We start from the raw sequence: 26,384 nt of genomic DNA on the forward strand, positions 1-26,384 counted from the left end.
TATGAAGACCATTGATGAATCCATTGTGTTCGGATGAGGAAAACTTGGATCATTAACGTTTCAAATCAATGCCGTTGTTGCCAGTCTTGAGGGCAACAATGCACTCTTTTGCAGACCTCTTTCCAAGTCACTGAATTTTGGATTTGGACCCCCAGACAAGCCCCCCCCCCTGTTTAGTGCACTGAAACCATAAACACGCCATGGACCTGCGGACCGGGACTTATGGCAGTGTCCTGACAGACGGGCCCACAAACACATCAGAGAATCGTACAGAATATCGGCTTTATTATGAAATCTGGGGATTTTCAGTTGAACCAGTCTGTTTGTACAGAGCTACGTCACGGATCTGGTTGATCACATCTTTATTACAAAACCGAAGCCTGATGAGGGACATGCAGCTGGTGAGAAGGCTCCAGCTGGACGGCTGCACGCCACCAGACCTGCTGCAGGAAATCACACGCCCAGAACTGCATTCAAAGTTTTTAATGTTCAACCCCAAACCTGACAGAAATATAGATGCAACAAAAAGCACACAGCAGTGTTGAACACCCCCCCCCCCCCCTCGACCCGCCCAGAAGAACCTCGACATGTAACGTGGACTTTCCTCTGCTGCAGAGCCAAACCGTACCGTTCTGACCCGGTTCTGCTCGAGCTGGAGGCGTCAAAGTCGAGGTTTTAAAAACGAAAGAATGAACGTCGAGCCTGACGCAAACATCTGAAGACGGCGGGAGGTGAGAGACGTTCCTCGAAGTCCCGCCTTCAGATAAGGGAGGAGGTGGAGCTTCCCGTCCAGAGAAGAATCCCTCAGACATTTTTACATCAGGAGTGCAATTTGTTGTTCGACAGCATGAACACAACAGATGACAGAAAACACAACCGGGGGCATCTTCTAAGGGGAATAAAACCTTCTCACAGCCATTCCTTCCCTTGGAGTTTCTCATTTTTGACTACAATGACTGAAAATGAAAAGCCCCTTTTCTGCTTCAGCTGGACTAAAACTCTCCAACAGATATGGACAATAAAAATCTGTTAAAAAAAAAAAGACCCACATTTATGGCAGAGTCCTTCAACCATCTGTTTTTTACAAAAGGAAGCAAACAGGAGAAGAAAACTTCCAGCCAGTCTCTTTTCCAGAGAGTAAATTACGGTCTTGGTGTCAAAAACAAAACAAAAAAAAACAGTAGAGGAACACAGGGAGGGATTGTGGAAATCGCTCTACACGACTCGTCGCACTTCAAAAAATCTCTTCAGGTAGTAAATTTGTCCGAGCGTCATGGCGACCAGGACCAGAGCTTCAAAGAAGGACCACAGGACCACCCTGCTGTTCGTGTTGTCATTGACTGAGGAGAAAAAGAACACAACGATTCATTTCAGATGCACTTCCAGCGTTGGAGGCACGTCTTTCTGGGCACGTACTCGCTCTGTGTATCCTCTCGCGGACCTCCATGTACTCCTGCTCATGCTTGACCGCTGTCATGGCAACAGCCAGCTCGTTGATCATCTCCTCCAGCTTGTTCTGATGAGCTGGAACAGGCAGAAAAACAAAAGAAGGTGTCACCACGTCGCCTGCACTCAACTCGTGCACAAAACCCATGCACGGCACTTTCACACGTCTGATGCACGTGCCGGGACGACACGCTGTCTAAAAGGACCAGATGCTTGTTAGTTTAAACTGCAGAACCGGTTAGATTTACAAAAAAAACGCCACAGTGCATCACAGGCTGCCTGATCCCTACCGTCCCAGCTGTTGGCACCTACAGGAGAGCAAAGGCCGTCAGAACGAACGGAGCATAAGAGCAACGCGTGAGGCGCGGATCAGAGAGAACGCTCAGCACACCTTCAGTCTCCATGTTCTGGCCTTTGGGAGCCTCTCCGATGTCGATGGTGAACATGACGATCTTGGGCGTCATGGTGGACATCTTGTTGCTGAAGCAGAACTTGTAGGTTCCGTCCATGTGAGCAGCCACAGAGTACTTCCCGCTGGACTCCCGGTCCCCTTTGTAGATCTGCTTCCCGTCAGGCCCCATTATCTACCAACGGAATAAGGAAACCATTTTTGATAAGATACCAGTGTCCAGTTGATGGCAGCAGGTAAATTCTGCACACGAAGCACAGCATCTTTTCTTGAAAACCTGTTTTTGAAGACCCGGATTAATGATTAGACCACCTACCCAGATACAAACAACGTCAGTTTAGCTCAAAGTAAATATATATATATATATATATATATATATATATACATACATATACACACACACATATACATACATATATATAGCTTCATGATGGAAATTGTGTTAATAGTCGATTTATGCATTTATTTAGAAAAACAAAAACTTTTCTTTTAGTGACGGAAAAAGGATAAAGTTAAGATCAACAAATATCAAAACAAGGCTTTTTATATCAACATCTAAAAAAAAAATCCAAAACTTCCTCCTTGACATGTTCTACAATAGAGAAAAGCATTAAAGAGGTGAAATCATTATGGCCTCCTGAGTGTTTACAGAGCTCGTGTCAGATTTTCCATCTGATGTTTAAACACTTTCAGTCACGCTTCACTTCTTCTATTCAGTTGAACCGAGACAATCTGCTGATTTCTATCCTGTCGCTCTACGAAATTAAAAAAAATTGTAAACTGTATCTCTGAAACAGGTAGAACTTTATTTACTTTCCATTTGCTACAGAGGGAGGCAGCGGACATTAAGTTTGAAGGCCCCCTCTGATGAAAATGGCGTTTTTGACGTGGAGGACAAACAGAAAATTCAGCTTAAATCCATGATTGTCTTTGTTTTCCTGGTCTGAGCTGGAATCTGGATCAGAACTGGACGGACGGATGGATCTGATGTTGCTGCCATTTCTTTGCTACGCTAATGTTAGGTTGGGGGTGTGAGGGGCTGTAAGCTAGCAGGGGAGCATGTAAACAAAGTAAGGGAAGGGGTTGCTGGCTTGTTCTGCACCAACAGCTCAAGAAGTGAATTTCTAATGACCTCCTGCCGCTCTGCAGAAAGTATGTCCTAAACAAATTTTTAGGTTTTGGCTAAAAACTGCATCATCATAATCAAAAGGCCTTGAAAATAGATTAAAAGATGATTGGAGCGGAACTTTAAAGACCATATGGCCCTGTTTGAGTTGTTAATTGAAACACAGGTGGTTGAACATGAACACAATCGTTTTAAATAGATCTATTGCAGCATCAGAGAGGTTTCTTATCTGAAAGCCCCAGTTTGGAATTTTTTGTATTTAGACACAATCAACTGAAGCACTCTGGAAATGCCAGAAGATAAACTTTACTGTCACAACATTAGTAAAATCAGTTTAATACATTTAAACACTAAATTGAACTCCACTGAATATGTTTAGATACTGAATATGCAGTTTCTTTAGACCACAGCAGAAAGCGTGTTATCAAAAAAGTGGTGATAAGTGTAAAAGATGACTCATCACAATGCAGACACCTGTGTTTTTGCTTCACCATAATTCACATTTCAATACCTCTTCTTTACGGTTTTAAAACCTGATAAAATGGTTTTATTTCCTATAGTTTACGGGTTTTACATAAAAAGTTTGTATTTAGACACATTGAATATTTAACAAACCATATGGCAGAAAGTGAGTCAGAACACCAGCTTTGTGTGTCAACTATCTGAACATTAAGTCGACAAATCACAAAATGTTAAATAATGTTGCACAACTTTAATTTGTAACAGTTAGCATCTCTAACGCAATGCTAAAGTTATAAATGCCATAACTTCTGTGTATAAACTGTCTTCAAATGATCCAGGAAAACGTTATTATTGTTAATATTTAGGTCAAACGTTTCTAACATCAAGTTAAAGGCCACAAATCCAGCGCTACCTAGCATCAAGTTGACATTACGTGGACAGACAGCTAAAGGCTAACCGCTAGCATTAGCATAGGCCCCGTTTAACCTCGAAAGATTTACAGGAACAACTCAAAATAAAAAATACATTTTGTGTTGATACATTGCGTCAATTAAATGTTTCACCTCGACGTCGATGTCCAGAAAGCCTCCTTCTGCCACCTCGAACATGAGGCCCATCTTGGTGCCGGAGTTCACCCGCTCATAGAAGCACTCTTCGGCATGGGCGTCTATGCTAACGAAGTAGCCGGACGCGGTGGCCGTCAGGACGGCCAGCAGGACGACCAGCTCCGAGGCGGTAAACATGTTTCAGGCAGAGAAAGACGCGTCCGGACTGTCCGGCCCTCTTTTCCGAGGAGAATCCTGCAGGATGGAGGTACGTGGAGGAAGAGAGGCTCCGCAGGAAAGGAGCTGCACCAGCCTCGGCTGCTGTACACCGCTCTGAGACTGCCACGTAAGGGCTTACAGGACAGCAGCTCGAGAGGGACAAACTTAAGAAAAGCGGTCCGTAAAAAAAAAAAAAAAAAGATTTCTAAAGTCGAACCTGGCTTTCTGCGCATTCTTATAAAAAACAATTAATTAAAGTATATCTTCAGAAAATACATGTAAAGATTCAGTAGTAGTTGTCTGAAGTTTTTCCCTCAATAATCCTTGAAAACCATATGGTGTGAGTTATCTTTGAGGCATTTGAAAGTATAAAAAATATTTTTATGTCTTTTAAATTGTACATCTTTTACATCAGTACATCCACGTGTTTGCTTTGTATTTCTCTAATTCTTCTTAACGGTTTCTATAATTTCGTCTTTTTATAATGACTCAAACTGAAGTCTAAAGTCAATTGTGGTGGATAAATATAATTAATTTATCATAAATCCATTATTGAAAATATTTTGATTTATAATGTAGGCTTTGACTCACTTTAGCATGTCTCCAGAAAAAAAAAAATCTTCAGAGTTTATCCAATTTAATGCATGTGCATGTTTTGTAAATGTATTTTTGTGTTCAAAAGTTCAGTGTCGTGCGACTGTTTTTGTGCACATTCTTGGTTTTCACAGTTGTGTCAAGGAAAATGTATTTATTTGTTGGTCAAACTGCAGGAAAAGCTGGACACACAAAGTGGTGTTTCAATAATTATTTTTGAGGATTCAGTATAAAATTTCATCTTTTAAAGAAAGATACAGTAAGGAAACTGGTTTTAAAACTCTGTACATATAAATATATATATATATATATATATATATATATATATATATATATATATATATATATATATATATATATATATATATATTTTACTAAGACACATTGTTCTGGGATTATTTGCTTCAGGAATAATCCACCTATCAACGTTTTTGGATAAATTATCGTATTGCTGGAATCTTTGTCAGTAAAATCTAAGGATTCACTGAATATATGGAGTTTGTGAAATTGCTGCTTTCTTCACAAAAGGATAAAAATAAACTTTCTGAAGGTTAAGAAGCAAGACAATTCAAATATTTTTGGCACAGCTTCCGTCAAATTATAATTTATTGAGTAAAATAAAATAATTTTATTTCAGAAGTGTACCTTATTGTCTTTGCAAGGATAATAATGGTGTCTGATTTAAATCATGGAAAAATGTTTTAACCTCCCAAAAAAGTATTTTTTTAAATAGAATTGTGACATTTGGACGTTCAAAAGTCGTCATAATATTCCAGATGTTTTTTTTAAAAGATCTGGAAAATAATATATGTATATAAGAAAACAAAAACAAGACACAAACTTTAGCATTACATCCTGCAAGTACTCTCGTAGTAAGACTTTGGGGTTAGCTTAATTTATGTCCCGCTTTATGCCGGTTGAGGGGAGCTCTTCCCGTCAAACCGGTTACTTCCGCCAGGGCGAAGCGCGTCGAGAAACGGGAGCTCCAGGTGTCCAGATCCGCGTTCTCTGTTTTGTCGCATGTTTGGTGACGTCCAATAGTTGCCGTGAAGTCTCCGGACCGAGGCCTACGGACATTTCCCCCCGAAGCGGACGGCCATTCACGTTTCTGCGGATGCTTAAGTAGTTTCTAGTGCCCGTTGTGATCGGGTTTCTCTGTTCACCGATGAAGCACTTTATTGATTGATCAAGGCGGGAACGATCGGAAACCCTAGCTAGCTAGTTGAAGCTAGCGCTAGCTGCCAGCGAGGAAGTGAGGAGGGGGAAAAAAATGACATCTCGGAGGTAAGAGAGGCTTGTTTGGGACACAATTTAAGCGCAGGCAGGGACGTTGGAGTGAACCCAGATTCACGGATCTGCTCGGTAGTCGAACCCAACCGGACCGACGGTTCTGGAACAGCCCGAGGGCAGAGGAGCCGCTGTTGTCCGGGCGTTCAGTGAAGTTCCACACCGGCGTCTGGAGCCGTTACTTAGTGGACGAGTCGACAGCATTTCTGCTGGGGTGGAACTTTAGGTTTTTCACAAAAGTTTATGAAAACGATCGAATAATCAGGGAATAACTTTAAACATAGAGTTACTTTAATCCATAACATGTGATTTATGTCAGTGTTTTGGTTTGTTTCTGCACATTCGGCGTTAGTTCACCACTTTAATGGTCATTTTTCCAAATAAAGAAGTTTCAAATTCAGTCATAAATAGATTTCCTGCCAGCTGTTTTCAGCAGAGACTTGAGTCTCTCATGCAGGGAGACTTGTGATCAATGCTCACTTTTTTTGGTTTTTATTTATACCTCTGGGACAAAAGAACAACAACAACCTTTTAGTGCAGAAAAGCTAAATGTGTTTTCTTGTGCTTGTTTTTCAACGTGCAATTTGCGTCTAAGAAGAGGCTCATTTTAACCACAACTCGCTGGGAAAAAGTGACTTGTGAGCATCTTTGGTTGAGTTTCAGCTGATTTGATGAGAAGCAACAGAAAGGAAAGAGGAAAACCTTCCGTCTGCTTCATCTGACACATTCCACAGAACATCCACAAGACGGAAGCGTCTGGCCGCAGAGGCGCCGTCGCAGCCAGGCCTTTGCTCAAGCAAAAAAAAAAAAGTGTTTTTGATCAGCAAACAGGAAGAAAGTTTGGCTGAAACACCAGCGTGAGGTTTAGCGTTGAAGGCACATGATCTATTTAAAGTTTCATTAGTCAAAAAGGCAAAGACGAGGCGGATCGTGTGCAGAGAGGAGGCCAGAAACGCAGACGGGACCAGACGCAGACGCAGACGGAACCAGACGCAGACAGAGACGGGACCAGACGCAGACAGGACCAGACGCAGACGGGACCAGACGCAGGCGGGACCAGACGCAGACGGGACCAGACGCAGACGGGACCAGACGCAGACGGGACCAGACGCAGACGGGACCAGACGCAGACGGGACCAGACGCAGACGGGACCAGACGCAGACGGGACCAGACGCAGATGGGACCAGACGCAGACGCAGACGGGACCAGACGCAGACACCCAGTCAAACTGTAGAAAACATGAAAAATGAATTGGAGAGGATGCAGAAGCCATCCTTCTCATTCAGACAGGGGCTGCAGGATATGAGGAAAACTCGCAAAATGCAATTTTAGTGATATAACTTGTGATAAATGAACAAATATAAAAAAACCAGAAAAACATTTCCATTTCACTGCATAAGTTTAACTTAAATTAGAGTCAAAATACCTTCAATTATTCTCCAAACGACCCTCGTCTAATTAGGAGGGCAACAACCTACATTAAAGCTCCATCTGATTGGTCAAATGCATAAATGGATTGATTTGATTCGTTAAATACTTCAAGCTGCCATAAGATTGTTTTAGCACATAAAATGTTTACTATTTATTGCGTTTTTCACCGACTTTTGCGATATGGAGATCGCACAGCTTGGAATCGCGATATCGGTAAATTTTTCAGACTGTTTGACTGAATTCTTTGGCTCTGAAATGAGGCCTTTTCCTGCAAAATCCTCCTTGAATTTCTCCAAAGAAAAGGATAACCTGGTCTTCAGGTGACTGTCCAGTATGAGCGTGTTCTGCTCACGGCGGAATGACCATTTATTGAGATTGTTTGCTGCTATTGATGGATCAGTTGGTCGGCGTTGTTCTGGTTTCCTCTTTTTCACGTTTGGTTTTTCTGATCATCAGATCATTTTTGTGCAGTTATTTTATCATGAAGTGGTATTTATGCCATCACGTTGCAAACAAAACTTTCTAAGTTGCAAATGAAAATATTAAATATTTGCTTTTAGATTTTTCAAAAAAAATTCTGCCATAAAATTTTTTTTTGGAATTTTAATTTTTTTTCTTTCAATTTTATTTTGCTTTCAAAAAAATATTTATGCGTTAGCGACACAAATGTTTTGCGTTGTGACTCATCTCGCTTTTTTCCTATCTTTGATTTTGCTCTTATACGTTTCAGTTTAGCGTGACAAAGCTGCCATCAAACATTTGCTGATTGGTCCAGATTCTAACCAATCAAATCACCGTATTTGTCTAACATGGCGTCTGCTACCAGCTCTGTTTACCCTCGATTTTGTCTCTCTGATTTAAGAAAATGTCATTTTTAATCATTTTAAAAATAATTCACTTTCTTTTTCCTCTGATTTTGCATTGATTATTTCCTATTTAGTCAGATTTGTGAATTTATGGCTGATTTCATGAAACTGTCAGATAAACGGTAAAGTTTATCTGCGTCGTGGCATAAATATTACTCCATATTTTATAGGCCCCACAAAATAGATCATCAATTGACGGTCATGACGATCTCAGCCTATGCGACACGCAAATAGGCAAAGATGGTGTAAACTGCTAATGGCGTTTACCATAAATGTTTAAACACGTGCTAAAACAGCCTCATTCATCGCAGATTTGAATATTTCTAGAATCAAACGGAGCATTTTACGCGATGGAGCCCTTTATTGTTAGACGCCTGCCTTATATGGTCGCGTTTGCAGAATAATTGATGTTAACTTTCAGTGAAAGGGAAAGGATGTGTTAGTGTGTTGTGCTTTTGCTATTTGTTCATGTCATCGCAATATTAATCCCTATAGTTTTCCTCACGTCGTTCAGCCCTACTTTTTAAATAAAGCACAGATTTTTTTAAAACAAACTTCCTGTAAGGTGCATGTTTTGAAAGCCAGGCCTTTTTCCTCGTCCGTCAGCGCCGGCGCTGTTGTCCAGCTGATGGGGTTTTCGTGGTATTTTATTTGGTACTTCAAGTTATAACCTGACCAATCAGATGCCTCAACAAAAGTAGGCGGAGCCTGCTGGCCCCAACGTTCCACATGTTTGAATGAATGAAAGATACTTTATTAATCCCTGATGGGGACAGCTTTGACAGACGTCGTGTAGCCCACTTTCAGGTGGTAGGGGTGTGGCCTTCCAACACTCCTGATTGGTGAGAGTGGTCGCCATAGAAACGTTGGCTCAGACCGAGTCGGACCGGTCGCCGTGTACTGACGCCGTCTGGCTCCGACAGTGACAAAATGGCGACTGAATTGGCTTCATTGGGTTGGAAGGGAAGCGTTTCCAGTGGATGATGTCGCTCAGTCCAGTTCTGTGATACAGTCCATGGTTGATCCTTGTCTCCGGTAACATCTGGATCTGTGCGTTCTCTTGTTGAAGAAGCTTCCAGCTGTTTTTGTTGTGAGACGGTGTGAAGATCTCCGGTTCTCCCGGAGGAATCCGGTGACACGGTGATCTTCTCTGACTGAATCGGATCTGTTTTTGTCCTCTGGTTTGTTCTGGGAGAGCGGCTGCTGAAAGTCACCACCGTCCTGTCACACGTGCCGCTTGCTTCTGTACCGCCGTAAAGCTGCAAAATGACTTCCTGTTGTAAAACTCTTCCTCCGTACTCTGATGAAAATCTGCTGGAACTAAATCCTTCCAGGAACGCCGTGGTTCTCCGTGACGCCCGTCACCACCAATGCCTCTGATTCTGTGTGTGCGGTTCAATACAGACGCGAGCGCCGTTTCTTCAGAGAGTCTGACCTGCTTCCCCCCCCTCCTCAGGTGGTTTCATCCCAACATCACGGGCGTGGAGGCCGAAAACCTCCTGCTGACTCGAGGAGTGGACGGCAGCTTCTTGGCCAGGCCCAGCAAAAGTAACCCGGGAGACTTCACGCTGTCGGTGCGGTAGGTGACCGCCAAACGCCGGACGCTCAAAGGAGACGCTCAGCCGCTGCGGTTTGGGGCTGGATTTACCGTTTAAAAGACTGGAATACAAAACCGCAGTAATCGAGGAGTTTTGGGTTTCTTTTTGAATGAAAACTAACCTCAAGCAGAGTTTTTCAAACCTTTTTCTCCGTTTGATCCATAACCTTATGAAAAAGGGAAACCGAACCAAAGCGAAGCTGGTCGGACGCCTCTGATCCGCCAAAGTGAAGGAAAACCTGAAAGTATATTTAAAAACAGTTTTCCACTCAAAGGAACGGCAATAATTCAAAAGAAAGATTCTAAATTTAAAGAAATTCTGAAAACTGGAACAAAAAACCTAAATCTGATAAACAATGTCATTTGATGACATCACCACAACCTTTGCTATCTGATGTCAATCATGTCCCGGTAGCCAATAGGCTCAAAGCTCCGCCTCCCATAGAAAATCAGGGTTAACTGAACTGAAAATGTAAATGAGAGATACGAAAAAATATTAGAAAATAATCTTTCTATTTAGTGACAGTTTTCTTTTTCTTTTTAAATCCAAGTTTTCAAATTTATTTTTCTAATGTTGTTTTTTCAATGTTTCCTGATTTCTTTTTCATTAACGAACACGTAACTCCACAGCGTTCTGGATTTTAACGCTCACTACTATTTCATTTAGTTTTTGTTAGTGTTCTGAAAGAACATTTTACATTTAGGAATCCCCTCTGTTCTGATTTAGGAAAAATACATTCACATACATTTTTTCAAAAGACAAACGCGATGCAATGCGGTCTAAACTCACAATCTACTGAGCATTTATGCGCACTGGTGTTTTGCAAAGACTTCTGGGAAATTTCCACAGCACTTGAATTGGGAATTGTAGTTTGGGTCTTTGCAGTGCACTAAATGGTGAGTTTAAATTCAGACACTGGGTTCTCTTGATCCGGATTTGATTCTTTCCGCTGAAGCTGTTTCAGAATAAAAGCCTCTGTTAAAAGGAAACATTGTCAGATGTTTTACTGGATAAAAAGGAATCAGACAAAACAACTTTAGCAAACTTTCCACTTAAAAATAACACTCAGACTTTTAATGATCCAGCAAACATTTCCTCTTTCTCTTCGACTTTGATTTTATGGGATTTAAAGATTTCAAAATTTCATTTTGGGAGGTTTGATATATATAGCATTTTAGTTAGCTTTTATTATATTAATATGGTTTCTTGTTTCAGTTTAACATTTGGGGATTTTTTTTAATTTATGAAACAAAGTCAAATAAAATTAAATGAATTTTTTGAAGCATTTTTTCTATGTTTTGACCTGTATTTGTGTCCTTTGGCAGCTTTTATCCGTCTTGTATTCTTCTACTTAGCTTTTTAACTCTGATGAACTTCTTTAGATAATTTATCAAGAAGCCTGGAAGTTTATCAGATCATTCCAGCTCATCATTTTCAGCGCTCGCTTCACAGGAAAGGGGATTTGCTCATCATCTAAGACTTTTAGAGAAATGATCCACTTGAAGCTAAACCTGGAGCCTCCTGGTCTTTAGTGTCGGCGGTTTGTTTCCAGGAGCAGCAGGCAGGTAAACAAACCTAAGCTAACACACACGGCCTCCAGCAGATGTTCACGCAGGAGCTGCGGCTAAAAGCAGAGCAAAAAGCAGAGCATGTGCCGCCAGGCTGGACGCCGCGTCCGCAGACGGCAGACACCTTTCAGGGCCGTAAAGCTTCTGGGTTCTGAAAACCTGCAGGTTCCTGGCGTTCAGAGGAAGACGCGTCTGTCTCCTCCAGACCTGCTCAGCTTCTGCTTTCGCACTTCCTGCCGGTCACTCGCAGTGACTCAGATGGCGGCGTCTGCTGTCTGCCGGAGACCTAAAAGAGGAAACCAGGCCGCTCCGGTGACGGTTTGAGGGCACCTGCAGCTGGAGAAGGTTCAAGAACGGTGAAGACAGATGGGAGGTGTCCTCTGCTGTCAGACGGGGGCACTGAACAACTAACACTCAAAAGATTTGAACCATCATTCATCTCTAATAAATCACTACAATGTTTTATAATTATTTATAATTTATTAGTTCACGATTTGTTTTTCACTGAGAAGCAAAAAGGTATAAAAAAACCAAGTTTGTTGTTTATTTATTTGCTAATGTGACGATAAAATGACTCTAATATTTGCGTCCTGGACTTGACCTTTGACCTTGGGAAGAGGCCGTCATGTCACAGTATGATTAGAAAATCCCCTTTAGTGCCAGCTGCAGACCTGCACTCCTTTGGATTAGGGTCCATCTACGTATTGGATCTTAACCTTCTGAGCATCTCTGGGAAGAAAAAATGTTGAATGATTTATAGAACAGCGTTACAGGAATGATGGGAAAATTCAATAGAAGCTAAATGAAACGACGTAACCATATTAGGAATGTGGGCGGGGTTAACAAAAACCCTCTGTTGCCACGGAAAGCCAAATGGTGATTAAAAAAAACGTTTTTATTTTTCCATGAATTTGTCTGATGCCCCTCTGACCAGAGAGGCAGGGGGCAGAATGGGAGAGAGAGGGGCGTGCAGCAGCCACTCAGTCAGTGGGGGGGTCAAAAGTGGGTGACGGAGGCGCCGTTATGCCGCTCGTTTTCGGAGGTTTCATTTATCTTAATATTTTATATGTAAATTTCTACAAATGTGGACTTTTTTAACCTAAAACACGACAAAAACTAAATTGTGCTGATGGAAAAAAGAGCTTTCTAATACTTCAGATCACAGCAATATGACTGAGAGGAAAGGATTTGTTCTCTTGAAATAGAACTGAATCATTTTCTTCTGTCTGACTCGTTTTGTTTATGGCTTCTTTTATTTTGAAAGGTCTTGTATGCGTAGTAGAGTTGGAAAGAAAACTACATTTTAGAGAATTTTCACCTGTAAAGAAGTTGGAAACTTTTCCAGTGGAACAAACAGAAACTCAGCAGAAAGGATCCGTTTAGTTTGATCCCTCCTGAGTCGACGTCCAAGTGTTTGTTACAGGGAGAGTCTGTGTGGAACCGACCTGAAAACAGGAATTCTGCTTTTTCCAGGCGAAATGGCGCCGTCACCCACATCAAGATCCAGAACACGGGAGACTTCTACGACCTGTACGGCGGGGAGAAGTTCGCCACGCTGGCGGAGCTGGTGCAGTACTACATGGAGCACCACGGGCAGCTGAAGGAGAAGAACGGAGACGTCATCGAGCTCAAGTACCCGCTCAACTGTGCCGACCCCACGTCGGAGAGGTGAGCGCCGGGCGGGGGCGGCCCGTCGGGCGTCCGGGTTCAGCTGACGAGCTGCTCGCTGCGCCTGCAGGTGGTTCCACGGTCACCTGTCGGGCAGAGAGGCGGAGAAGCTGCTGACGGAGAAGGGCAAGAACGGCAGCTTCCTGGTGAGGGAGAGCCAGAGCCACCCGGGCGACTTCGTTCTGTCCGTCCGGACCGGCGACGACAAGACGGACAGCAGCGACGGCAAGCCCAAGGTCACCCACGTCATGATCCGCTGCCAGGTGAGCAGGGACGCCTTTACCGCCGCCATCGTGACGTGTAGACGGAAGGATCTGAGAGGGAGATTCGGGATAAACAGGGACGTTTGTTTTCTCAATGCCAGTCATTGAAACCTATAGCCGTTTAATAATTCCAAATGAATAATGAGGAATTGAGCTGAAATCATTTCTCACTTTTTCAAACCGATCAACGGTTTTTCTTCAGAAGCTTTTTCCCCTATTTGATGTTTTGCTTCTAGAAATGATTTTTTCCCCTGAGTGCAGAAGCCGTTTGGACTAAAGGCTGTTTGGAGAGATTCATGACTGAATCGGGTCATTTAGCAGCACGCCATGACGCCATGATGCTCAGTTATCCTAAAGGCCCGAGTTGTGACCGAATTCCTTCACCGGATCTACTATTCTAAAAATCTTAGAAAAGTCCCTCAAATCTCTGCATTGGTGATCACCAGATTGGCGAATATAGACCAGAATGCATTGTGTGTGAAGGATTTTCATGTGAAAATATGGAATTTTATTGTAATTTTGTAAACCATCCAGGTTTCATCATCAGAACACCGAGAATTCATAGAGTAAAATGTTTGTTCTGTTTTTATTTCTGACATCTTTTTTGGCTTTTTTGGCCTCAGAATTGCTTTAAAATCCAGAAAACTAGCAAGTCTTTTAGTAGTTAGGTATTTGGATCTGTGCGCGGTGAAATCTGGGAGAGGTCAAAGGTCAACCTGTGGAAGTCAACGATGGGAGAAGCCAGAGACTGGTTTTGAGGGCATTAGCTGTGTTTCCATCACACAAATGCTCAAAACGTTATCAAAATTCTATCAAAATGTCGAAAACACGAGTTCCCAATCACACTGTTTCCATTAAACCCTAATTATGCGTATAAACACAAAGCAAGTCACACGATAAGTCGTTCAAAAACTCTGCGACGGATGTGAACGATGCTTTGATTGACAGCAGATCCATTCAAATTTCTACCACGGCGCTAGCGCTCATCATCATCGCCCCAGACGCTGCAGAATGTGACACCCGCCGGTGACGACACCCGCTGGTAGACGCAGCACGTGAACGAGCAGGAAGCCGTTGGTGTTATTAAAAACCCGGAGACGATGGCGTTGTGTGAAAAGTAGAAAGGCCCCTCAGAAGTTCAACGCCGTCCTCGCAGATGGTCGTAACCAAATCCAAGCAACAGTGGCGTGAAGCAGACCGCGCGACTGTGGATGCGAGTGGTGGGATGACTGATCGCTTTGAAGTGTCAATCGGCCTGAATGTGGGAGGGGCTACAGATGAAGCCATTTTTGGTTTTCCAGAGGAGCTGTGGATCCAACAATTCCACATGAGACGCTTAACGTTTGATCATCCGTGTGACGCTGTGGGACCTCTGGTGGCGCCCGCTGCGCAGCGCCCCCGCCCGCCAGTTCCTACCAAGAAGAGCATCGCCATCCGGTTGGTGGTCACGGACTCGTTTAATTAGGAGAAAATCTTTCCATTGCAGTTTTGGGAAACATTTGAAATGCCTCAAAAACCACTTTCTCCAAGCGCAAAAACCTTTTTGAGATAAGTGTGAGGTTTTTTTCTTGTTTCTTTTCGGCAAATTTGTTATCGCAAATCCAATTGCGCATTTTCAGAGGCAATGGAAACGCAGCTACTGCTGTGCTTTTTAAACGCTGCCGCTCGATGAACAAATGGAGGAGAAATGCAGGCCTGTAGGTGAAGCTGCAGTGACTTTTTTTTATTTGTAGCAGTCTGGGTGAATTCTGCTGGTGTCTGTAATAGCAAACTACTCCGTATCACATTAATAATCGTGGCGGCGGCCACATTTTCAGACCATTTTGCTCATAAACCAACCATCTTTTGCAGAAAACCTTATTTTCTGTTTTTTCATCCAAACTGAACTCCACTGGAGGATCACAACCGTCATTCTCCGTCTAAAGGATTCCCAGAGCTTGTTCGCTACTTTAAATTTTAAATCGTTCTGATCTAAAGCAGGAATATTTCTTTTTACCGTTTCGTTTCCCTCCAAAAGTCTCTTCATTCATTTGCTCTGGGTCTAAACATCTGCACGTGTTTATCTGCCTGTCAGCAAGCTGGACGGTTGCCATGGAGACCGGCCTCCATCCAGGCTGCCTTTAGGAAGGTGACATGCAGTCAGGCGGGTGTTGCTGCCGCGTGCACGTGTTCACTGTCACGCTCTTCCAGCACGACCTGAAGTACGACGTGGGCGGAGGGGAGAAGTTCGACTCCCTCACGGACCTGGTGGAGCACTACAAGAAGAACCCCATGGTGGAAACGCTGGGCACCGTGCTGCAGCTCAAACAGGTCTGGGAGTCTCACGCCGCCCCCCCCGAGGGGTTTCCGTGGAAACAATAGAATAAACAGCTGGATTGGTTCCACGTGAGAGAAGCTTGGGTTTATGTCTGCGTTAATGCAGAGTGTTTGTCCTTTTCCTGCCTCCGTTTGTTTAAAGAAAAACATTCAAATTCAACAAAAAAAACCTATAAACTTTAGAAAGTAGATGTATTTACATTTAAATGGATGGAAAGAAGGCATTCCTGCACACCTTCCCTGTGGCGGGACATTTGGTTTGCATGTTAACACCGTGTGTCGACATGGATCAGAGGATTCTTTCCTGTCGTTGACACTCGTCTGAAGAAACCAGCCAATTATCTTTCAAATAAATATATAAAAGTCTGTAAACACCAAGTTTCTGTTCACCGTTTGCATGAAACATGTCTATAATCTCTTCCTGTCTGTTCCGTAATGTCTTCATGTTCTAATGTGGCGCCGTCTTGACCTTCAGGAGCGACCTTTGCACTAAATGTTTTCTGCTGTGGTCTGCAGCCGCTCAACACGACGCGCATCAACGCAGCGGAGATCGAAAGCCGCGTCCGTGAGCTCAGCAAGCTGGCCGAGGCCACGGACAAGGTGAAGCAGGGCTTCTGGGAGGAGTTTGAGGTGAGTGGTCTGAGAAAGAGGAGCAACCTGCTTTTACTCTGAAGGCACAGGGAGCGTGCTTTTACTCTGAAATCCCACCGTAACCTCAGCGGCGGCAGCAGCACGTTTAACGGTCAGAATCATGAAGGATCTTTCTGATGTGCTTGATGAGTGTTTGTACTGGAACTCAAAAGACATTCCTCCAACGTTTAGGCTGAATCTGAATTCATCCCCTACCCCGACATTTATCCCTCCAAGACGGTTATGGAAAATCCGGACATGACTACCACTCCATGACATCATCAACGGTCGCCGGTCTCCCCCGCTGGCGTGTAGCTGCCATAATACAGTGGTTTATAACTTTAAAACGTTGTCATGGAAGCCAATACTTACATTTAGTCATGAACCTCTGTGCTTCAGAGCACACCCGCCTAAAGAAAAGCCTTTTTCCTGGCGTGCCAGCGAGACGCGGACCCCCCCCACCGGCAGAGGAATACCCAGCCGTGGGTCACTGCGGCTCCTCCTCAAAGAAACACTTTCAGACACCCCTACAGCTCCAAACGTCCCTGCAATGTCAGCAGTCTGGGGAGCCAGAGGGGAAGTCCTCATCATGTCAGAAGACTTTTATTTTGAAAGCAGATGGAGCCGGTTTCCTGTGTTTTTTTCCAGAAGTTCAGCTTCAATCACCTGAAGAAGAAGAAGTGTAGTTTTGGCTTTAGGGGCAGCAGTCTTTGTGTTATTCTAACAGATCAATAACCATGAGGAGTGATTGCTGTGCAGAAATGTCACTTCATCATTTTCTGAATTTACTTTTAAAAAAAACAAAGTATTTGGGAAAAAACTACACTCAAAAAAGGGATTCAAACCCTCTTTCATGTAACAACACAAGTAAATGCCGTTTGTTTTATTTAAATATATTTATTTTAAAAATATGTATCTATATTTAATTGACCTAACATAAAATGTATTAATAGTTTCACCTATAAACTCCAGTATTGAATAAATAAATTCATAATTAGGGGGCATGCTGTGCACATGTGCAGACTGCACCTTCTGCAAAATCATTTCTTCTGTGATTCTATTCTTTAATTGGTTGGATGCTGTTTTCCTCTTTCTCTTTATTTATTCTTCTTATAGTATCTTCCGCCGTTTTACGGCTACAATTTTTCACCTATTTTAACCATTCAACTATTAAAACGTTCAGCTCTTTCGTCTAATGCCTGCCATGACTTTTGGTCCTTCAAATCCTTTGAACTTTTGTTCGTGTTTTTCCACGTAAAAAAGGTACTGTGGCTTGGAATGGATTCAACTGGGTTTCTCCCAGTAAGATCAAAGACGACAAACCTCATTTATGTAGAAAATGATTCTGTCTTTATAGTGTTGGATGCCTGAGGCCACAGGAGAGTCGGCTCAGTGGATCAGTCTGTCTGCATGTGGAGGTTCTACCTTCCAGAATAGTGTCACACCATGTTTTTTGCTTTGTCTTCTTGATAAAATTGAGTTCGACTAACTCGATTATATTTCATTACATGGAGGAATTTTTTTGATTTGGTGCGACTCATATTTATTGGATGGAAATCCTGCCCACAATTAAATTGAGTTCATCCAATTTTTTTGAGTGTATAGACGTGTACAGATATTTGGAATAACGTCCTCAATAAACTACAGTTGTTGAAAAAGCGGCTATGATGAATAAAATAGAATAATAGAATTTGTGTTTACATGAACGTGCAGCTTCACGTTTGTGTCGGCGTTTTCTGCCAAACGCCGCTAAAGCTGTGTCCAGAAGCAGATCTGAACCTGGAGTTTCCTCTTTTCTCTGCATGCAGACGTTGCAGCAGCAGGAGTGTAAACTGCTGTACAGCCGCAAAGAGGGACAGAGGGCGGAGAACAAGAACAAGAACCGCTACAAGAACATCCTGCCCTGTGAGAGCCCCCGGCGCCGCCGCCACTCCAGGCCGCTCGACCCCGCCCTCTTCTCATCTGCCGTTTGTGTTTGCAGTCGACCACACGCGGGTGGTGCTGAACGACGGGGACCCCAACGAGCCCGGCTCGGACTACATCAACGCCAACATCATCATGGTGAGCCTCCCTCTCGCCGTCCGGCTCTGCGGGTCCGTTTGCGCTCGGGTTTGTGCAGCTTCTGGTTCTGCCGGTTTGCAGCCGGAGCTGGACGCCAAGTGCAACAGCCACAAGCTGAAGAAGAGCTACATCGCCACTCAGGGCTGCCTGCAGAACACCATCAGTGACTTCTGGAGGATGGTGTTTCAGGAGAACTCGCGGGTCATCGTCATGACAACCAAAGAGGTGGAACGAGGAAAGGTGAGGGCCGCCGACAAGTCTTCCATACATTTATCGCTTCTTTTTAGCAAAATCTTTTGGAGGCTTTCAGCTTTTTTTGACCAATGTGATCTGACCGTTTTCCTTTCTTCCCCTTTGAATTCCTTTGTGGAATATATCAATATATATAAGTATAATATCTATATAAAACTGAGCATATACAGTACATTCACAGCTTCTCATTCAGTGTGTCCAAACTTTTGGTCTGTACCGTAAATATGCTTTTTTCATTCTAAAAACTCCTTTTTGTATTAAACTTCTTTCTAATCATTGAAGGGTTTTAGATAATCTGAGTTTGTTTGACTGAATCCAAACAAATGTCTGACTCCAGGGGCCTGTTTCAGAAAGGAGGTTAAGTGTAAACTCTGAGTGCGTTAACCCTGAAATCAGGGAAACCCTGGGTTTTCCGTTTCAGAATGGGAGGTTTGTTAAACCAGAGAAAGCAGAGTAAGTCAAACCCGTTTCTGAAAGAGAGGTAACTTTTACTCGGAGTCAGTATCCATGGTTACTTATGCTGTGAACCTAACCTGGTCGGGAGCAGGTTTTATTCTCTAAACTCAAGGTTTCTGCCGGTCCCCTCCCCTTTTTAAAGACGAAGCGGTATTTTTCGCTTTAACCTTCATTGTCCACATGTCCGTCACACAGAGACGGTCTAAGTGACAAGAATGGCTTGTTCTTTTTTGGAGGACCCAATAGACGAGGAGGCTGCATTAATTCATAGAGAATTACATTTACCTCGTACGAGGATTTTGAGAAGACTCGATTTTTTTTTCATTTTTAGCTGCTGCCATGTTCTTTTAATTCCTGCAGGATTGCATCTACATGAAAATGAAATCAGGGACATTGAATTAGATTAATGTAACAATTACTTTTTGGAAACACAATTTGCTAGCACTGCTTACTTTCTTAATCCCATATAAACCTATACCACTTGATCAATACAAGGGTAGTGTTGCAGTGTGTGTGTGCTGAGCGGGGTGCGATCCACGAGAGACAAGGGGAGGGGCGAGTGCAGGTGCAGATGGGGGGGGGGGGGGGGTGAGCACGGAGCGGAGCGGAGGTGTGTGCGTGGTATATATTGTGTGTTCGGAGGACGGAGCACTTAGTTAAATAAAGAGAAGGTGTCATTCCCAGAATAACTGTTTTGGAGTCATTCTTAATCCGCTCTGGAGGTTGAGGGTTTCCAACGGGAAGTGAACCCCGAAGGAGAATTCCCTTCAGCCCTGAAGGAAATCTCCCCTGCGCTTCTGACCACGGTCGGTCGGAAAGACGAGAGAAAAGAAAATAGAAGTCTTCGCGCAGCGAAAGGTTCAACAGTAGACAAAAGTTCACTTTTAAAAACACACAAAAAAAAAAATTGCATGTATTAATATTAAACTGACCAACGTTTGCAAGAGGGGAAGGTTAACAAAAAAGTCCTCTAAACATTACCGACGTTAAATGCATCCCCCCCCCCCAGATTGGTTCTGTACACTATGCAGCATTTCATGCATTTACACCAGGAATAACACTTCAAAAGTAAACCTAAATATCGCCATTTTTTATTTCACTCCTTACGCTATTTAGAAAGTTATTACAGCCAATATTTTATAACAATGATTTAAATGCAAACTTAGGCATTAACTTGAGCAGCTATGTTTCCCACGCTAACTGTCTCTGTTTTGCAGATGCAGCGGTGTTGCTTTTCTTCTGGAATATGTGCTCATATTCACTGTAACTCTGCAGCAGCACGTCAAGTTCAGCTGGAGAAAAATACGCAAACCTCTTTTTTTCACGGTTGCCATGGTGACTCATGATATCTGCGCTCCATTGATAATGGCTTCTTATAGTCGCGGTGCGCACGCTTAACTCTGAATCAGTCCACTCAGAGGTGATTGACCTAACTCCGATCAGCTTCTCTGAAACAGAAAACTCAGAGTTGTTAATCTCCCGATTGACCAACTCAGAGTTCAAGTTTATCCTCAGAGTTGGTCGAACCTCCTTTCTGAAACAGGCCCCAGGACTGTTTCCTCTCTAATCTGCCTCAATCTGGGTTTGTCTGACGTCCCTCTGCTTCTCTTCCTCGCCGCTCAGAAGCGAGCAGAGAGAATAACTGTGTGTCTCTGACAGAGTAAGTGTGTGAAGTACTGGCCCGACATGTCGGCGCTGAAAGAGTACGGCGCCATGCGGGTCCGCAACGTGAGGGAGACGTCCGCGCACGACTACATCCTTCGAGAGCTCAAACTCTCCAAAGTGGGGCAGGTGAGCGGCTCGGACGGAATTCGCCGCCACCGTCTTCCCAGAAACCCTCATCGGGATTGACGCTTTTTTCAGGGAAACACGGAACGCACGGTGTGGCAGTACCACTTCAGGGCCTGGCCGGACCACGGGGTCCCCACCGACCCGGGCGGAGTCCTGGACTTCCTAGAGGAGGTCAACCTGAAGCAGGAGAGCATCGCGGACGCCGGGCCCATCGTGGTCCACTGCAGGTAACGGCAGCGGCGGCGCCGGACGGCCGACGCACGGCAGCAGCCGCTCAGCCGCTCTGCTTCTGTCCTCAGCGCGGGGATCGGTCGGACCGGAACCTTCATCGTCATCGACATCCTGATAGACGTGATCCGAGAAAAAGGTGAGTCCTGCAGATCCTCCAGAACCCGGACCGGGCTGAAGAACGTTCTGCACGTCTGCAGTAAAACAGTAAAACCAACCAGCACAGGCTGGACTCTGCTCTACTCTACTCTACTCTGCTCTGCTCTGCTCTGCTCTGCTCTGCCCTGCTCTACTCTACTCTACTCTACTCTACTCTACTCTGCTCTACTGTACTCTACTCTACTCTACTCTGCTCTACTTTACTCTACTGTACTGTACTCTATTTTACTCTACTCTGCTCTGCTTTGCTCTACTTTACTCTACTGTACTGTACTCTATTTTACTCTACTCTACTCTGCTCTGCTCTACTTTACTGTACTGTACTCTATTTTACTCTACTCTGCTCTGCTCTACTTTACTCTACTGTACTGTACTGTACTCTATTTTACTGTACTCTACTCTGCTCTGCTCTGCTCTACTTTACTCTACTGTGCTGTACTCTATTTTACTCTACTCTACTCTGCTCTGCTCTACTTTACTTTACTCTACTGTACTGTACTCTATTTTACTCTACTCTACTCTGCTCTGCTCCACTTTACTCTACTGTACTGTACTCTATTTTACTTTACTCTACTCTGCTCTACTCTGTTCTACTCTACTCTACTCTGCTCTGCTCTACTTTACTGTACTGTACTGTACTCTATTTTACTCTACTCTACTCTACTCTGCTCTACTTTACTGTACTGTAATTTACTCTATTTTACTCTATTTTACTCTACTTTACTCTACTCTGCTCTACTCTGCTCTACTCTGCTCTGCTCTATTCTACTCTGCTCTGCTCTACTTTACTCTACTGTACTGTACTCTATTTTACTCTACTCTACTCTACTCTGCTCTACTCTACTCTACTCTGCTCTACTCTACTCTGCTCTACTCTGCTCTGCTCTATTCTACTCTGCTCTGCTCTACTTTACTCTACTGTACTGTACTCTACTCTGCTCTACTCTACTCTACTCTGCTCTACTCTACTCTACTCTACTCTGCTCTGCTCTGCTCTACTTTACTGTACTGTACTGTACTGTACTCTATTTTACTCTACTTTACTCTACTGTACTCTGCTCTACTCTACTCTGCTCTGCTCTGGTCTGGTCTGCTCTACTCTGCTCTACTCTACTCTACTTTAAGTGGGATTCGGCTTTTATTGGATCAAGTTTTACTCTGCTTTTACTTTATATTAACCTTTGCTTTACTTTAACAGAAGTATTACTATACTTTTACTTTGTTTTACTATAATTTAACTTTATTTAACTTACTTCTTTACTTTTCCTTTACATTTACTTTTTTTTCATGTAACTATACTTTGTCATCTTTACATTTACCTTCATGTAACTTTGTTAGCTTTGACTGAACTTAAAGATTACTTTACTTTAGTTTTCCCCTCTTTTTATTTGTATTTATTTCTACTTTACTGGTACTTATTCAAATTGGTTTAAATTTACGGTGACTTTATTTTGATGAAATTGTAACTTTTATATTTACTTTTAATCTTCTTGACTTTGGTTTAACTGTGACTTTACTGTAAATGTAGTTAATTTTTTTTGTCTTGAACTTAGACTTTAACATTTGATTTCACTATTTTTTTATAGTGAGGCAAAAAAGTATTTAGTAACAGATTCTGTAAGTTGAGAGAATTTAGAAAATATACTTTTCAGAGAGTAAATGTAGTTTCTGAAATGGATTTTTATCAAGAGAAAAAAAATCTTTTTAAACCTTTTCTCTGAACTGTCGTGTTTCTGCTAAAGAGACGGTATTGACGGACACATGTGGAGCTCTGGGTGTTGAAGCCTTGAGCATCTCTGAGGCCTTTTTGACCTTTGCCCCTGCAGGCGTGGACTGCGACATGGACGTGCCGAAGACCATCCAGATGGTCCGCTCCAAGCGCTCGGGGATGGTGCAGACGGAGGCGCAGTACCGCTTCATCTACATGGCGGTCAAGCACTACATCGAGACGCTGCAGCGGCGCATCGAGGAGGAGCAGGTGAGCGTCGGGCTGTCGCCGTTCCTTCGCCGTTCCGTCCCGGACGCCGACCCCCCTCCTCCTCCTCCTCTCTGCAGAAAAGCAAGATCAAAGGACGGGAGTACACCAACATCAAGTACTCGCTGTCCGACCTGACCGCTGGAGAGCAGGGCCCCCTGACCCCCTGCACCCCCCTCCCCACCCCCACCTGCACAGAGTGAGTGGCGTCGGCACGAACTCCCGCGTCTTGGGCGTCTCCTCGCCGCTCACGTGTGTTTGGGTTTGTCAGGATGAGGGACGACAGCTCCAGAGTCTACGAGAACGTGGGCCTGATGCAGCAGCAGAAGAGCTTCAGATGAGAGCCGCCCGCGACCCCGGGGCCCCCCCTCATCCAGGTGAACGCCCCTCCCACAGGCTGGAGCAGGCTGGCTCTGTGGGAGGCCAGGAGCGTGGAGACGAGCTCCATCGGCTCCATTTCTGTACCCACCTGGAGGATTCAGTTACTGCCAGGGTTTTCGAGATTCTTAGAGAAAAACAGTTTAAAAATGACATTAGTATTCCTGAACTCCTGAAATGATTCTAGAGCTCTCACATTTATACAAATGAAAAGGAGTTCAACAGAACAAGAACTTCAAAGTAAAACAGGAAAGGTGTGAATCTCCGTTGGCTCCCGCTCAGCCTTTCAGGCGCTAACGGCACAAAGCCAAAGGTTTGAATCCATAAAGCGATCTTTTTGTTCATTATGAACAATTGAGCTTTGTTGTTTCAAACGAAGCATTTTAAATATGATAAAGCTGGATATTTAAAAAAAGGATCCCAGGTCTGTTGAAACAGAAATTAAAAATAAAAAACCGAATAAAGTTGAACAAATCTGAGTCTTTTGGAGTAAAAATGTCCCCAAAAACAAAAAAAGGTTCTTTGTCACGTTTTCTGTGCTGTTTTTGCAGCACATGGCAGCATTCCTGACATTCTAGAAAACAGGATGATTTGAAGTGAAAAACGTTGCAAATCTGCTAACTTCTCCTCCAAACCTGCATCATTTCTATACCTAGCAGGAGGATGATGAATGTCTCTGAAGAGGACAGATGAAGAGCCGGTTGCCTGGCAACCGTTGATTAGCAGGAGACAGAAACCCTCTGCAGGGACGTCTGCCATTATTTAAGGTGGAAATGTTGAAAACAGGAGAAATGTTCGTGCAGGAAGAGTCACTTCCTGTGGTGGAAGGAGGGCGGAGTGGGCGGAGCTCCGGTTTCTCTGCTCTAACCCCGCCTGGTTTCCCCCCCCAGGATCTCCATACTGTTCGCCAACCACACCTTGACAGTGACGACGTGGAACGACGGGGGGGACCCAACCACGGGGGAGGCTGGACTTGAGGAGGACTGGGGGGGGTCGTCATCCTGCTCTCGCTCATTCCCAAACCCCCCCCCCCCCCCCCCCCAGTTGAATTGGAAACCACTGTGATCATCTGAGAATCCTTAACGAACCCAAACCTGAAAGCAGCCGGGGTTTGGTTTTTGGAATCACCGCCGGTGGGGGCCGCCGGCCGGCAACTAACCTCACTAACCCCCCACCCCCCCTTGCTTATTTTTTCCTGCATTAACTGAGTATGGAGAAGGTCCCGTGCCAAACTAACCCCCCCCCCCCTGTCTCTGAGCTCAGCCTTCAGCCTGGAGACGAGATCCAGTTTCTGCTCAAATCCGGTTCTTGACAGAAACCCGACCCGTTCTCAGAGCCCTTAAAGCTGCGCCTTCGGTTCAGAACCGCCTTAAAGCGGGGTGTACCCCCACTTCACTTAGCATTACTGCGGGAGGGGGCTGTTGTGTTTTGTCTTTAGACACAGATTTTTTTAAGTGCACAGTCCCCCCACCCCACCAGGAAACCCTTGCTAGCCCCGCCCCCTCTGAACGCCATGTGCTGGTATTGGCTGCTGCTGGAGCTCACCTGGATCAGGTGGTTTTCCACAAACTCATCCGTCTGCTGCTGTCGGATCGACCTGTCATCACACGGAGCCTGACGAAGAAATGACACTAAAGGAAACCGGTGCAGAACTTCGGAACTAAACTGGAGATGAGCGTGAAGACGGGCCGACGCCGACCCGGAAAAGAAGCAGAGGTTCTTTTTGTTTTAGCCCAAAGTTACGATCCTGTTTCTGCCATTTCAGTCTGGAGCCAAACGGCAGCATCAATGGATCCAGAACTCTGTGGATCCAGAATTTATGAGATCCAGAACTCTGTGGAGCGCTTTTGAACTCAAACTTGGGGTTTTTCTTTGACATTTAGCTTGAAATCAAAGTGTTTTTGTTTTTTTTAAATCTCCAGCTACTCCTTGACCTCCAGCCCCCACCACCTTACGTGGCCTCAGTCTGTGTCCGGCTCGCCGTCTGTGTCCGGCTCGCCGTCTGTGTCCGGCTCGCCGTCTGTGTCCGGCTTGCCGTCTGGTGGTGCTGCAGCTCTCATCCAGGTTCTGTTTTCATGGCCTGCTTCCTGTCGGCGGCCGCTTCACCCCCCCAGTCCCGCCGTGCTCTGTGCCACGCCCCTTAACCATCATGAACGCGGTCTAGACGTGCCTTCGGTGCACACGCCTGCCTGTGTGGAGCGGCGGCACTCCTTAATGTGAACACAAACCCTGAACCGGGATCACGGCGCCGTCTCTATTTTTTAACGTTCAGCAGGGCGGGAGAATGTACTAAAACATATCTATATGCCAATTTATCATGCGGCGCCCCCCCCATGCCACGGGGGGGGGGAGGGGGGGCGCTCTCACAGCTTCAGAGGTGTATTATATGACTTTCAATGCAGTTCACCCTGTTAACATCTGTAAAAATAAAGGATCATGGCTCACCACGCCGCCGTCCGTCCTCCTCTGTGGTTCAAACAGAACAAGTGAGGTTTAACACACACACAACAAATGCACACACACACACTACAGACCAGGAGACGCCACGCCTGCAGCTTTCAGGATGATGACGGCGTCTTTGAGGATCTGCATCTGAAACGGCCTCATGGTTGAAATCAGATTTAGATTCATAAAGTGTCAAAAAAAGATCTGAGC

The 26,384-nt window shown here is 44.4% G+C and overlaps 2 protein-coding genes across 4 annotated transcripts; one reads left to right on the forward strand and one right to left on the reverse strand.

Annotated features, from left to right (window-relative positions):
* Positions 1-268: 268 nt before the first annotated feature.
* On the reverse strand, positions 269-4,385 carry tmed2 (transmembrane p24 trafficking protein 2). 2 transcript variants are annotated; one of them, XM_020707400.3, is made up of 5 exons: positions 4,007-4,350; positions 1,838-2,030; positions 1,737-1,754; positions 1,417-1,524; positions 269-1,340 (listed from the first exon to the last, which is right to left on the reverse strand). In XM_020707400.3, the coding sequence occupies exons 1-5, from the start codon at positions 4,184-4,186 to the stop codon at positions 1,216-1,218; spliced, it is 624 nt and encodes a 207-aa protein (XP_020563059.1). In that variant the 5' UTR covers positions 4,187-4,350; the 3' UTR covers positions 269-1,215. The 2 variants fall into 2 exon arrangements, with proteins under 2 accessions (XP_020563059.1, XP_020563060.1); XM_020707401.3 differs by lacking the exon at positions 1,737-1,754 and having other exon boundaries at positions 4,007-4,385.
* Positions 4,386-5,590: 1,205 nt separating this feature from the next.
* On the forward strand, positions 5,591-26,176 carry ptpn11a (protein tyrosine phosphatase non-receptor type 11a). 2 transcript variants are annotated; one of them, XM_023960606.2, is made up of 16 exons: positions 5,591-6,085; positions 9,843-9,965; positions 13,026-13,220; positions 13,291-13,483; positions 15,674-15,793; positions 16,316-16,429; positions 18,238-18,334; positions 18,411-18,490; positions 18,572-18,730; positions 20,858-20,989; positions 21,062-21,216; positions 21,289-21,356; positions 23,203-23,354; positions 23,432-23,550; positions 23,623-23,728; positions 24,620-26,176. In XM_023960606.2, exons 1-15 carry the CDS (start codon positions 6,072-6,074, stop codon positions 23,690-23,692), a joined length of 1,791 nt encoding a protein of 596 aa, XP_023816374.1. In that variant the 5' UTR covers positions 5,591-6,071; the 3' UTR covers positions 23,693-23,728; positions 24,620-26,176. The 2 variants fall into 2 exon arrangements, with proteins under 2 accessions (XP_023816374.1, XP_078812246.1); XM_078956120.1 differs by lacking the exon at positions 15,674-15,793 and having other exon boundaries at positions 5,734-6,085.
* The last annotated feature ends 208 nt before the right edge of the window (positions 26,177-26,384 follow it).

The sequence above is a fragment of the Oryzias latipes genome, chromosome 12 (assembly GCF_053564925.1).
Source record: "Oryzias latipes strain Hd-rR chromosome 12, Olatipes_Hd-rR_3.1".
Taxonomy (NCBI): Eukaryota; Metazoa; Chordata; class Actinopteri; order Beloniformes; family Adrianichthyidae; genus Oryzias; species Oryzias latipes.